At 45.8% G+C, this 14,469-nt stretch overlaps 1 protein-coding gene across 1 annotated transcript in view; it reads right to left on the minus strand.

The window, feature by feature from the left end:
• Positions 1 to 14,469, minus strand: part of GABARAPL2 (GABA type A receptor associated protein like 2) — an 84,532-nt gene that overhangs the window by 58,638 nt on the left and 11,425 nt on the right. Inside the window, exon 2 of the mRNA XM_078671440.1 lies at positions 10,015 to 10,070. Within this exon, the coding sequence (XP_078527566.1) occupies positions 10,015 to 10,070 (56 nt within the window). The remainder of the gene's footprint in view (positions 1 to 10,014; positions 10,071 to 14,469) is intronic.

The raw sequence follows: 14,469 nt of genomic DNA on the forward strand, positions 1-14,469 counted from the left end.
AGACCGGTTTTAAAAATCACTAAGAAATCACTATAAAATCATAAGTAACTATCTCTTTAAACTTGGGAGGCAATACCATGCATAAGAAAATTGAATCTGATTTAAATTGGGAGCAGTGACAGCACAAACAAGAACGACTGTCGAAATGTAATGCCCTGAAGTGTTACGCAAATTGAAAATCCGGAGAGACTGTAACATATGTAAATAATGAACATACAAAGACTAGTGAAATATATTGTGTAAATACTGATGTAAACAGATCAAGTTTCATGCCACGACTTTAGTAAAACAATGTTAGACAGAGGTTTGGTCATTTACGTGAGCAAACTACATGTCCCAGAATGCCAGATGGCTCAGTGGGCATGTAGGAAATGATGTCATCTGAATTCAAAAATCTATAGGTAAGATGTTACCGTGAGCAAGGCATTAGGTAATGCCGAAACGCGTAGGTTTTCTTTTTCGTCTCATGTCAAGCCTGAAAATAATGCTTTAATGAAAAATAAAGAATGAAGTAAACAACCTACGAGGAGTGCGACCCGTTTTCTGGGAAACCATATACATACATACATATGGAGTGGTGTGGCTCACTGGTTAGAGGCGGCAGACCCGGAAGCAGAGGACGGCCCGGGACCAGGGTTCAATTTCCGACGCGGCAGGGTCATGGACCAGGGTCAGCGGACTCGATAATTCTCGCCTCGGTGCCTACTCTAACCAGGGATCACACTCGACAACTCTGGGCATTAGCTTGCCTCATCTCCACAACGGCCCCCCACATACGCCGGGGATGCCTGGTTTCACCGTGGAGATACCCAGTAGGGACCATCTCACAGGGAAAGCCAGGACGGGTTCCCCAGCGGTCTACAGCGCGGAGATACCCCATGTGGGGTGATTCAGGCGCTTTACAAGACACCATTACATTACATATATATACACACATACATATACATACACATACACACACACACACACAAACATACATACATATATATATCCAACCAGTCCTGAACCACAGCACATAGAGTACCGCTTTCCCAGGTACAGACCACAATGCGCGAGAAGTTGTAAATATAAAGTGCTTTATTCCTCCATAGTCTCCAGCATGACGCGTTTCGGCTGCGTCACTGCAGCCTTGTTCACATGACCATCCGAAACCAATGGATGTGTTTAAATAGTGTGAATGCCCATTCGAGGACGTTACCCGGCGCATAGAGCTAAAAGACATACTAAATGTGAGGCCAGCATAATGACAGTATTATGATCATGCAAAGTTGCATCTCATGTAAATATAAATAAGCTGAATACTTATATATGTAACCACAACATATTAAAACATAAATAGCAGCAATGAAAGACAGTTTTTGGACCGATTACTAATTGTCATAGGTAAACATACTCTATTCATGTCAATTATCCTGTCAACTAATACAACAGAATGTTGCAGGCTTCCTACATTACGTCCTCTTTTCTCATATTGCGCCCAACGTAAACCTTGCTCGCAAGATTAAAGTGCTAGTGCTAATGAATTCAATTAAGTGCAAAAAATGGTGCAAAGTGTAAACAGTCTTGGATAAAAAGATATTAAAATACATATCAGATTTCCAAGGTAAAATTCATATATAATATACAAAATTCTTAAAAGTGATGTATAAAAAAAGCTGCAATAGCGGATGCAGTGTTGAAATTCATTGCATAAATGTTACATTCCCAGGTACTGAAGGCATTGTGCAAATAGTCAAAGTGCAAGTGTTGAATTCTAACCATAATCTTAATTGAGTATATGTTAGTATTCAGTTTTCTCTTGGTCTAAATACCAGACCCAATACTATATACAAATATATACAAAAATATACAAAAGCTGCACTGTCAGATTCGAATTGATAATACTGATTAGTGATCTAAACTCATCAATACTTCGCATGATGGCATATCCCTCATTATAGAACTTAACACCCCATTTACAATGGTTCTATTTAGTGTTATACCTATCAATGCTACCATCCATTAAGCATAATCTGGTGTTTTCAGAGACTGAACTTTGAGGATAGCTTTAAGCTGTAATAATTATTACACCCCATTTACAATGGTTCTATTTAGTGTTATGCCTATCAATGCTACCATCCATTAGGCATAATCTGGTGTTTTCAGAGACTGAACCATGAGGATAGCTTTAAGCTCTAATAATTGGGGGTGCAGATACCCATACAAGTTTAAGGCCCCAAAAGAACCACTGTCTTACTCATATGTCCACATTATTTATTATTATTATTTAGCGATTTGTAAAGCGCCTGGTGACCCGAAGGCATCCCCGCGCTGTTAAATTAGTGTAGACCGAAGAGGAGGGGATACTGTAGTGGGTACTATTTGGGGAAAAGGAAGGTTTTCAGTCTTTTACGAAAGAGTGGGTAGCAGGGTTCCAGACGGAGGCTGCGGGGGAGTGAATTCCATCCTGAGGACGCTTTTACCGCAAAGCGTCGACCACCGGTGCGTACTTTTCTGAATCTGGGGACAATGGCCAGGCGTTCGTTATCTGAGCGCAGACGTCTAGGGGCTTTATAGGGGGTGACCATGTCTTCCATAACGGCAGGGCCTACACCGTTGATGAGTTTATGGGCGGTGCACATAGCCTTAAATTCCACCCTCTGACGTACTGGGAGCCAATGTAGGGCTTTGAGGGCTGGACTGGCTGGGGCTCTGGAAGGAAGGCCCATGATGAGCCGCGCCGCCGCATTTTGTGTCCGTTGTAGTTTAGCCATGGTGTATTCAGGCGCGCCGAGGTAAATGGCATTGCTGTAGTCCAACCGGGCAAGGATAAGGCCTTGGACCAGTAATTTCCTTGATACAGGGGGAAGAAGTGGAAGGATCTTACGTATGGATCGCATGAGTCCAAAACAGATGCCTGCTGTTTTGGCTGCTTGGGTCTTCATGGTCAGTTCTGGTTCCAGCCAGATTCCCAGTGTCTTAATTTCTTTTTTCGGGGTAGGTACCTCACCGAAAACGTCTGGCCAGACCGACGAGGGAATGGATGTCCTTTTCTTGCCCATAAGCATTATTTCAGTTTTTGCTCCATTGAGCTTCAGCGATGACTCGCACATCCAGAGATGAATGTCCTGGAGGCAGTTCAATAAGTTCTCTGGATGGTTGTCAAGGTGAGATAGTGAAACGACGAGTTGCGTGTCATCCGCATAACTCACTGTTTTTATTCCATAGGGGGCAATGACGTCTTCCAATGGGGCCATATACACATTGAACAGGGTGGGACTAAGCGAAGACCCCTGAGGGACTCCGCTTGAGAGTGGAAGAGGGGCAGAGTGTGAACTGCCGTCCCACACCTGGAATGAGCGGCCTGATAGAAAGGAGTCTATCCAAGCAAGCGCCTTACCCGCGACTCCTGCCCTCGCCAGCCGATGGAGAAGCACACGGTGGTCCACCGTATCAAAGGCTGCACTGAGGTCCAGGAGGATCACCGCCACTGACCCTCCTGAATCCAGAATGCACCTTGCCTCCTCGATGACAGTGAGGAGTGCGGTGTCCGTACCATGGCCAGGGCGGAATCCCGTTTGTGATCGGCGCAGGAGATTGTTAGTTTCAAGGTATTGGGATAATTGCCCATTGACCAGTTTCTCGGCCATCTTGCTGATGCAAGGGAGAAGCGAAATCGGTCTGTAGTTGGCCATGTCTGCAGGATCCAAATGTGGTTTTTTGATAAGGGCCTTAACAACAGCGCTCTTCCAACTCGGGGGGACACAACCTTGTGATAGGGAGATGTTGATAAGTTCCATGATAGTAGGAGCTATGGTAGAGGACACTGTTTTTAGAAATCTGACAGGGGCCGGGTCAAGAGGAGAGCCGCTTTTCATCTTGGCCAATGTTGAGACTACTTCATCCAAAGATATTGCTCTGAATGTGAGTAATTGAGGATGTAGGCTATTACCCATAATATTGGTAGTCGCCTCATTGTCCGTGTTGAGAGATGGACTAGGAGGTGGAAGGGAGGCTAGTATTCGTGTGATTTTGGAATTAAAATACAAAGCCAGTTCGTTGCTTCTGTCCACCAGGGGTGGGTCCGAAGAGGGAGGAACTGGGATTTTAAGCAATTCTTTGGCGATGAGATATGATTCTCTCGCCGAGTTGGTAGAGTTTTTTATTCTGGCATCATAATGAGTGGCTTTAGCGAGCTTTAAAGTAGATTTATAGACTCTCACCGACCTGCGATAGGCCTCCTTACTGGCATGAAGCCAGTCCTTTCTCCACAATCTCTCTGCTCTTTTGCACTCTTTGCGGAGAGATCTGAGTTCGGGGGTATACCAGGGGGCAGAGCCCATTTTCCCATTTTTTTCCTCACGATTTTTTAAAGGGAGGATGGAATCGAGAGAGGTGGAGATCCATGTCCTAAATTGTTTGTCGGCAATATCAGAATCAGCCGGAAGGGTAGGAGTTGAAGAGTTAAGGGTTCTAGTCCAGTCTTCCGCCGAGAGTCTGGCCCATGTTCTGTCCCTGGTATATGTTGCTAGTTTATGTGGTTTCCTGAATAACCCTGGTAGATGAAAGGTGACCATAAAGTGGTCCGTCCATGGGAGGGGGAGGGCCTCTTTAGTAACCAGAGAGTAGATATTAGTGAACACTGGATCTAGTAGATGTCCCTTATTGTGTGAGGCTCCGGAATTGGTCAGGTGGATGTCATAGGCTGCCAGGTCATTGATCAAATCAACTGCGCCTGTGTCTAGAGGATCGTCAAAATGTATATTCAGGTCTCCTAAAATAGAGAAGTTAGAGGTAAGATGGGCTAAAGATGATATGGCATCAAGGAGAGATACCGCAAACGGGCCATAGTGGCCCGGTGGACGATAAATCAGTAGACCAGACAGCGAACTTGTCGGGGCTAGCTGGATGGTGAACAGGCAGCTTTCAGCATCCAAGATGTGGGCATCGTTGGCTCTGCACAAAAAGTAGTCCCGGTAAATGATGGCTAGTCCACCACCTCTGCCAGTGGGGCGGGGTTGAGACTGAATGAGAAAGCCGGAGGAAGGGCTATGACTATATCCGCATCCGAGTGGTCGGTAATCCACGTTTCTGTAAGAAACAGAATATCCAAAGCATGGTCTGCTATAAGATGATTAATAAGCAGGGCATGCATGGGTAAGGACCTGCAGTTTAATGCGGCTAGTTTTAGACCTGGGGGGGAGACTGGGGGTTTAGGGAGTTGTAGCTGAGCTGGGTAGCATATAGTGCAGCTCGTAAAAGGTCTTTCCAAATCGTGTACGTAATTACAGGTGCTATTATTAGAAGGTCTCAGACTGAGTATGTCTCGGCGGGAATAGCTTACCCTTGTAAGAGCCAGATCCGACAAAGGGTCTGGCCCTGAGCCCGGTCGTGCGCGGACGGGCGCAGACGGGCTTGCCTTAGGCGCGCCTTCGGCGCGCAAACGGCGCTCCCGCTGCGCTCGTCCGCTGCGCTTGCATGACTGGCACATTTATGGGGTGATGGGGGCGTGGCCTCCTGTGTGGGCGTGTCTCCGCCTAGTGACTGCGAAGAGGGGGAATCCCTGTTTCAGCGATAATATCCGCTGTGTCAGGGGGTCTGCGGGGGACTGCTCGGCGAGGTGCACAGTGCCCGTGAAGTGAGTGGAGAAATTTTAAAAGTTTCAGCAACAACAACAATTTTAAAATACAAGTCCTCCGGCTTCCGCCTCAGAGGTTTACACAATCTACCGTCGCGCGTTTACTTCGGCGCTTAAGTAGGCTGTCGGGTGGGCGTGGCCTCCTGTGTGGGCGTGTCTCCGCCTAGTGACTGCGAAGAGGGGGAATCCCTGTTTCAGCGATAATATCCGCTGTGTCAGGGGGTCTGCGGGGGACTGCTCGGCGAGGTGCACAGTGCCCGTGAAGTGAGTGGAGAAATTTTAAAAGTTTCAGCAACAACAACAATTTTAAAATACAAGTCCTCCGGCTTCCGCCTCAGAGGTTTACACAATCTACCGTCGCGCGTTTACTTCGGCGCTTAAGTAGGCTGTCGGGTGGGCGTGGCCTCCTGTGTGGGCGTGTCTCCGCCTAGCGACTGCGAAGAGGGGGAATCCCTGTTTCAGCGATAATATCCGCTGTGTCAGGGGGTCTGCGGGGGACTGCTCGGCGAGGTGCACAGTGCCCGTGAAGTGAGTGGAGAAATTTTAAAAGTTTCAGCAACAACAACAATTTTAAAATACAAGTCCTCCGGCTTCCGCCTCAGAGGTTTACACAATCTACCGTCGCGCGTTTACTTCGGCGCTTAAGTAGGCTGTCGGGTGGGCGTGGCCTCCTGTGTGGGCGTGTCTCCGCCTAGTGACTGCGAAGAGGGGGAATCCCTGTTTCAGCGATAATATCCGCTGTGTCAGGGGGCCTGCGGGGGACTGCTCGGCGAGGTGCACAGTGCCCGTGAAGTGAGTGGAGAAATTTTAAAAGTTTCAGCAACAACAACAATTTTAAAATACAAGTCCTCCGGCTTCCGCCTCAGAGGTTTACACAATCAAGATATCCCAGCAAGTTCACTCGAATGCGAATGCATAGAGATGGTAACTGTCAGATGTCTGCATTAATGCATGTATTCTGAACTTTCCAGATTGACACTTACAAGAAGTTGTATAGGTCCTCCCCTGTGTTCATCCCATTTGGGATCCTTGTGTCCAATAGTAGGATATACCTGCACTCTAGCTGCCTGAGTTGTCTCTCTCTGTTACCTCCCCTTATGCTTTTAGGTACGGCATCAATAATGTAATAACTGAGATCGTTTAGATTCTTTTCGTGTACCAGTTTAAAATGTCGGGCTACCGGATAGCTGCCATCTGAATTAACAATTTCCCTAAGGTTAATTTGAGTGCGGGATCGAAACGTCGACTCCTTTGAGTGGGCATACAAACTTGCTGTCCGTCGCTGACAATCTTCAGATGTTACAGGACAAGGGTTACTCCGTTGTCCTGGCACTTTTAGATTTGTCAGCGGCGTTTGACACTGTGTCGCATGACATCATGACCTCCAGACTAGTTGACATCGGTCTGGAAGGCAAGGCCCTGGCCTGGCTAAGGAGTTTTTTCATCAAACGCACTCAAAGAGTCATCTTGGGACCATACCAGTCAGAGGAGGTGGCGATCTCGAAGGGGGTGCCACAGGGCTCTTGTTTGAGCCCCACGTTGTTTAACATCTACGTGGCACCCCTAGCTAACATCATGAGGTCCCATGGGTTCATTCCAGTATCATATGCGGATGATACCCAACTCCTCTTCCCTTTTAAAACCATGACTCCTGAAGTGCGTGATTCCTTTGCCCGGGGGATGAAGGAAGTGGCACGTTGGATGGCAGCAAACTTCCTTCAGTGTAACGTCTCTAAGACTGAGGTTATGTTTTTTGGGGAAGCCAAACGCCTGTGGACTCCGGACTGGTGGCCCCAAGACCTTGGCCCCGTCCCTGAGCCCAAAGTGGTGGTAAAAGATCTGGGAGTAAAACTGGACCAGGAGCTTGCCCTAAAACAACAAACTAATCAAGTGGTAAGCTCATGTTTCCATGTTATTGGGCTTCTCCGGAGAGTATTCCCCCTGTTACCTGATACCACCAGGAAAACATTGGTCCAGTCGCTAGTGTTGAGCAGGCTGGACTATTGCAACGGTTTGATGCTAGCTGCCAACGAGGGGATCTTTGCCAGATTGCAGGTTGTGCAAAACACTGCTGCACGATTAGTTCTAAATGTCCCGGCTCGTACCCCCTCAAAACCGCTGCTGACTAAACTTCATTGGCTTCCAGTGAAACAGAGGGTGATGTTCAAGATTTGTTGTGTCATCCACAAATGCCTCATTGGAAAAGGTCGTGGTTACCTAACTGAAAAATTCATTCCTTACGTTCCATCTAGATCTCTGAGATCGGGAGATCAGGAATTGTTATGTGTTCCCAGGGCCATGAAGGCAAGAAAGGGGGGGAGGGCCTTATCAGTAGCTGGCCCTAAGTTGTGGAACCAACTCCCGAAGGAAATTAGAGTATGTAGGGAACAATTTCCTTTAGGAAAAAGCTTAAAACATTTTTCTTTAATTATTAGATGTCCCTGTGGGTATTCAAGAAATCATGACTAGTCATTTCTATCTCTCAGATGCTGCCAAAGGCGCGGAGATACTCCTTCGGGAGTCGATTCCCAGCGCCATACAAGTATGCAAATAAATAAATAAATTCATTGTACATTTTATTGTTGTATGCGCCACTTCAGGATACACTAAAAAGATTTAGTTTGACTCAAAATAGTGACCTGTTCACTCTTTCTTTTGCTTGATACACCCTTTTCTATCATCTTATTCTTCCTTCTTGCTCTCCATGGTATGGCACAGGAGTGTGCTGTACTGCAATGATTTGTTGCTGTGTAGTATTGTAAATAAGATTGTTATTAATTTAACTATTAAAATTTCCCTGTCCGGCTGGACAAGGAAAAGTAATATATAGAGCTTATTGTGGTCTATACTACATTGATTATCGAAATTTTGCTTAGGACCTATGTCTCCTTAAATGTAACTGCTACCCATGGTCCATAGCTACCCGCTGGGTCCCCTTGTTCTTTAAAAGTTAAAAAAACACACACACACACACACACACACACACACACACACCACCCCCCCCCCCCCCACCCACCCACCCACCCACCCACCCATGGCGGTTAGCGCTGGAGCGCTCTGCAGCGGGTGCGTGCGAGGGACCAACCACAGGTCCAAAATCTTTTTTTCTCAAGGTTAAGACGCCGCACTCAGGAATTGTCAATAACTCTCTTTATTTGGCAAACTCCACAAACAGTCTGTCACACCAGACTGTTTGTGGAGTTTGCCAAATAAAGATAGTTATTGACAATTCCTGAGTGCGGCGTCTTAACCTTGAGAAAAAAATATATATATATATATATATATATATTCATATTCCACAAGTTCCTCCAAGCTGCCAAAATCATTGAGGCGGGTGCTGCTGCTTGGTGGAACTTATGAGCGTATTTAATTGAATGCTACCACTACTACCGCAGTAGGAGGGATTAGGCACGTACTTTGCTGGCTTGAATGCCGGAGATTACAAAATCCAAGGATATGCGGTTACTGAACCCAAATTTTGCAACTATGCGCTGAAGGATTCCATGCAAATGCATCTGCGGCTGGAGAAGGGGTAACATAAGGATCTTTTAAAATCAGCCCTGTAAGGAGACGCACAAGACTAACAGGCATGCTAATATGGTGGGCGAAGATAAAGTAATTGACTTGGACGATGCCCTCTTCTGTGTCTATATGTAATTGTCCAATGGGAGCACAGCGTGCCAGATTTAAATGACATGATTTGAATTGTATGTTTTTAACGAAGCAAGCACTGAGAAACGTAACCTGGCTAAAACATTTGCTTGCAGGACAAATTGATTCTTTACCTAACCCGGCGAGTGCCTGCAGTTCTCTTTGGAGGAGGATATATGGATATATATAACATCCCTCTTCATCCACTGATCTGTTGTAGAGTCATACACATTTTTCTTCCACCCACCCCACCATCGGGCAGTCTGTGAGGGACAGCCCTCCGTTTTTTCACAAGAAGCACATACGCACAAAGGAGTTCCCTTCAGTGTCAGTAACAACTATGCAATGTGAGTTTTCTGAGATCAAAACATTGTTTTGCTGTTAGCCATTTTTTTCCTTTTATTGCTGCCAGCTCCGCCAACAATAGAGCTTTACAACAACCATGACCAAACAAGCACTGACAAACTCCCAAAATTGGCAGCTAATTCCAGACCTGTTGAAATGACAGTGATTGTTGTTAACGTGTTGAGGCCATTAACATTTTGAAAGTGAGAGCCTAAGCGAAAGGCAGTGCAAGGAAGCTTTCATGTCCTGTTACTGACAACTGCTGAGGACCATCATTTTACATTCACAAACATAGACTGAAGCACATTTACAGCGATCTCAAACAATGTTGCAATGTGCAATTTCACGTTTTCAATAGCTTAAACTCAAAAACAAAATTTGAAGCGACGGTTTCAACTCACCGGAACTCGGTCTGGATACTTCGCTCTAATTTTTGCAGATTCTACACATCGGTGTTCTGTAAAGAAATGCAATGACACATAAAAAAAGAACTCCACATCCCAACTGCACTGATACATTGTCAACTGTGTAGCAATTATCTGCGGACAGATGTAAGCAACAGCTTTACATTTCAATTATTTATTTTGCAACGATTAAGATATGCATTGTTTAAGAAGTTATACAATGGGCTTAGCGCACTCAACACATGGACAATGATGCAAGCTTCCTAACAGTTCTATATTGTGCATAGGTTTTCAGACTGAATATGTGTACCTAAGCGTTCAAAAAAGGCCTATATACCCTCTAAAGTCTAGCTCCTACAAATCTGTATAATGTGCTATGTCTCTAAAAATAATACTTTTACGTTCTTCATTGTGTGATCCCTACAGATGTACATGTCTTTTCAGTAGCTTGGTCTCCATTAGCAGGGAAATTGTTTGCATTTTTTACACCTCGGAAAAGTGACATTCTCCTCGCCTCTTCTAGAAATTATCTATGTTTGATGTTTCTATTAAGCACACCCTACAAAATGGTGTACAAGGCGTTGTCTAGAATTGCTTTGGTGCAGCATCGACCCTTTAAAGAGTTTATACTGTTGCTGGGTCAATTTGAGCATACCGAGACCTAGGCACAAGAAAATGTATCATGCTCACACCTGGTTCAGCTTTAGGTGAATATTTTAAAAAGAGGGTTACGGCGCTATTGGTTGCTGGGTGTTTAAAGCTGTAACCCAGTGCAATTGGAATGGGTATCATTTGATGAGGCTGGTTATTTATAGGTGATCGTGTCTGGGATCCTGGCTTCTTAAAGAGAGCCCTGCAGAAAGCAAGATGGAGTGTAGAGTATCTTAGGTGATTTATAGGCTTCCATACATAGCTCCTTCGTCAGAACTTATTCTTGGCATGTAGTCATATGGGGAGACGATGTGGCCCAATGGCTAGAGCTGCCGACTTCCTATCTGCAGAGTCAGGTTCGAGTCCTGTGATTCTGGGCAAGTCACTTTATCTCCCCGTGACTAAAAAAACCTTAATCTGATCTTCTGTAAAGTAAAGTGCTCTAATGCCCTTGGGCCAAGTCTGCACTAAAATACATATACATGGATGCTAGATCGATAAAAGCATGTACAATTATGCATGGGATATTAGATCTTGATAAGATTTTGATTTAGGAGACGTTCAATCTTGTATTTGAAAAGTTGGAGAGTAAAATAGTTTCCTGGTGAAAACACAAACAAATGCTCGTTCCCGATAGCAGATAAATATTTTAACATTTATTTTTTCATTTTAAACATAGATATTTAATTTGAGTTACCCACACTTGTCGCTGGAAATTCAGTCAAATGAGAAAAAAAAGTCATCTTAAATCTGATCTTCAAATCAGGCAGCAACAATAGAGTGTCTTCATACTGTATGTTGCCACTGAAGTGACAAGACAGAACTGAACAGCTTCGCAGGTAATAGTCTGTGTATGTGAAGTCTGTGTATGTGATACTGTCTATTTTTTTCCGTTCGAAGTATTTACCCAAATACTGGGCCTACAGTAGGAGATTGCTTTATGGTGGCAGTTAGGTCCTGATACTAATGCAAAACTTCTGCGATATGCCTAGGCTTTTAAAAAGCAAGACAATGATGGGTGGAAGGCTTGCATTCATCTCAGCCACAGAGTTATGCAGCCGCATTTCAGTCCATTGATCTTGCTACTCCATAGACGGCCCATATGCAAGAGAGATCTGGTTCTGCTCCAATAGGAACAGTCTTACCCAAACTGCCATGCAAGGTCCCCGTTAAATGGAAACCTAAGCAATTTCAGAGGTGGAAGATGAATGACAGCAAATGATTCAAATAGAAGAGGTGTGAGAAAGTGACCCTTGACCCTGCTTCAGGCAGGTCGCTCCCAACGCCGCAACAGCACCACCTGTTGTGCCCGTGCTCCCTGTGCACGGCTGCTAGTTCGAGGCCTTCCTCCACCCGCAGGCTTCCACCTGCGCCTCATCCCTGGTGGCCGGTGGTTGGCCGTAGGTTAGCATTGCTTGCACTGTATTACTTCTGTTGATTTTGCTTGTACTGTACTGCTTCTATTTTTCTGTCTAATTGTTGCGCTTTTTCTCCCCTTTTGATTATTGTTAAAATTGTCTGTGTATTCTGTGCCGGCTGGGGGCCATCCTGAGCACCGAAGAGGTTAACCTTCCACCCACCTCCAGCGTTGCATCGCACCTCTGTGAACTTCCTTGTCCCAGCAGGCACTGGGACAGCTTCACATACTCCCTGTGCAATCCCTGCGCTGCTCTTCTATGAGAGCAGCATGGGGATTGGCCTGAGCAGGCTGAGAAGACGCTCCGTACAAGTCAAGGAGTCTGTGGAGTTTCTCCAGGCCAGCTGCTCAATGCAGCCGGGTTGGAGAAACCAAAAGGTGCATGTGTGTTTTGCTGGCCTGAGATGGTCGGCCAAACACACATACACTTAGACGTGCATTTAGACGTGCACATAGCCCTCCTCTTCCCTCGCCACCGCCCTCCCTGCATACGCTGGCTCAGAGCCGGCAAGTGAAAAATAAAAGGATAGTAAAATATTGTTTTATTTTTCACTTGCTGGCTCTGAGCCAGTGGGGTGATACTCCTCGCTATTCCATAGGAGCCGCCCCTGTTTCTGACACAAAACTGAGGAGACATGACCTGGCAGTTCCAGCTGGGATGTTCATGGCAGAGCCAGCGCTAGGATGATTTGCTTGAGATTACTCCCTGTTTGGTGTGGCATAGTGAGCAAAACCAATATCCTGGAATGCAGCTTAGAGTACAGTATTCCACCGATCACTTTTTTGTTTTTATCAGTTGGATTTTGGGAGGATGTTGGGACAGAAAAGTCCTCTGCATGATAAAGACATGTACCCCTGCTGAGTGCCCAACTGTTTTGTTGTCTGGATCCATATTGCTGATTTTGTTTTCAGAGGCAAACACAGATCATTTGTGTGCTCCATGACACAAGCCTATCTCAAGGACTGTGGTCTTGTTGCACCAGGAAGGGCATCCAAAGCACTACCCTCATATTGGTGGAAGGCTACTGTCTTCACCAGAAGTTAAACAGCACCAGTGTGGTGGTGACAGCATACTGTGTGATGATTAAAAGTAGTGGCCAGGTTCTTTTTACCCGGTGTCGTTGAAGTGAGGCCTACCGGCTCACTCACCTTTTTTAAAACTTTAACTGCTATGTTTTTAACTCACCCTTGGCCTACACTAGGTGGATGTAGAAGTGTGTGAGAAGTGAAATTGTGATGAGTGCATGTGAGCACGCAGGAAATACACTACACAGAGAGTGTAGTGCGGAACAGTGGGCAAATGGTAAATGTGTGCGCACTGGCAGATGGTGTATAAATTGACACTATGGTGCAGTACAGCGCCAGGAAACCGCTTGGTCACAGTGCGCTTTACAAATACTTTCAACATCAACATCAGTACAGAAAGACTGTATTATTGGACAGAGTGCGCCAACGGAGTGTATGTGCTGGTGGTGACATGGGCACAACAATACTAAACAGTGGAGTGTGCTGTGAATGTATGCTGAGTGCAGAAATGCCTGCACTGGTACACTGCAAGGAGGGCCATAGGTTCCATTTTGGGAAGCACAGGCTTGCTTGGTGAAAACGTGACGAATAGAGGAATCTCCCCCAGACAGAATAGTATATTGCTGAATTCCTGTAAGCTGGGTGAAACAAACACTGGATGAGGGGGAGCTAGGTTCTCCCTACGCATTTCAAATGGCTCTTTGATTGAGTGATAGTTCACAAGGAGAGGGGCCTGGACACATCTCTGGAAGTGGGAGATGAGACGGGAATCATAAAAGGTAGGACTGAGGTCCCGGGATGAACCTCTGATGCACAGATCTCTGTGGCTGATATCCAGGTGCGAATTCAGGTCTCTCCCATGAATCCTTTTCTGTGTTCATCAGCCTCGGAGTCAACATTTTTCAGAGGGAAGGATGAAAGGAAGTGATGTCAATTTCAAAGAAGCAGAACCCCAACATTGAACTTTAAAGGGTCAGACCCTAAATAACAGTTGGTATCTGGAAAAGAAGTCTGAGACCCCATACTTTGTCTTCTGCCGAGCAGCTAGCCGAGCTGCATGAATAAGGGAAACTCTGCAAAACTTCTGCCTTTGATCGGGACAAGAGGCCTAGTCTCTCTACTGGCTGAGGGGTCATCACCCACTGAAACCAACATCATTTGCCCTGGAATCTGGACCACAGGTACCTGCCTGCTCACAAAGACTTGTGTGCCCGTGAGGGAGAGGAGCGTGTTGGAGGGAGCAAGATCCAGAGAGGAGTCCAGACATGAGGGACTCCTGAGCGAGGTGCGAGGAACTGTGCCTCACTGATCAGCTGTTGCCCGTGTACTGATTTGTGAACTTCGGTGACCTAATATGC

Source organism: Lissotriton helveticus, chromosome 12, assembly GCF_964261635.1.
Source record: "Lissotriton helveticus chromosome 12, aLisHel1.1, whole genome shotgun sequence".
Lineage (NCBI taxonomy): Eukaryota > Metazoa > Chordata > Amphibia > Caudata > Salamandridae > Lissotriton > Lissotriton helveticus.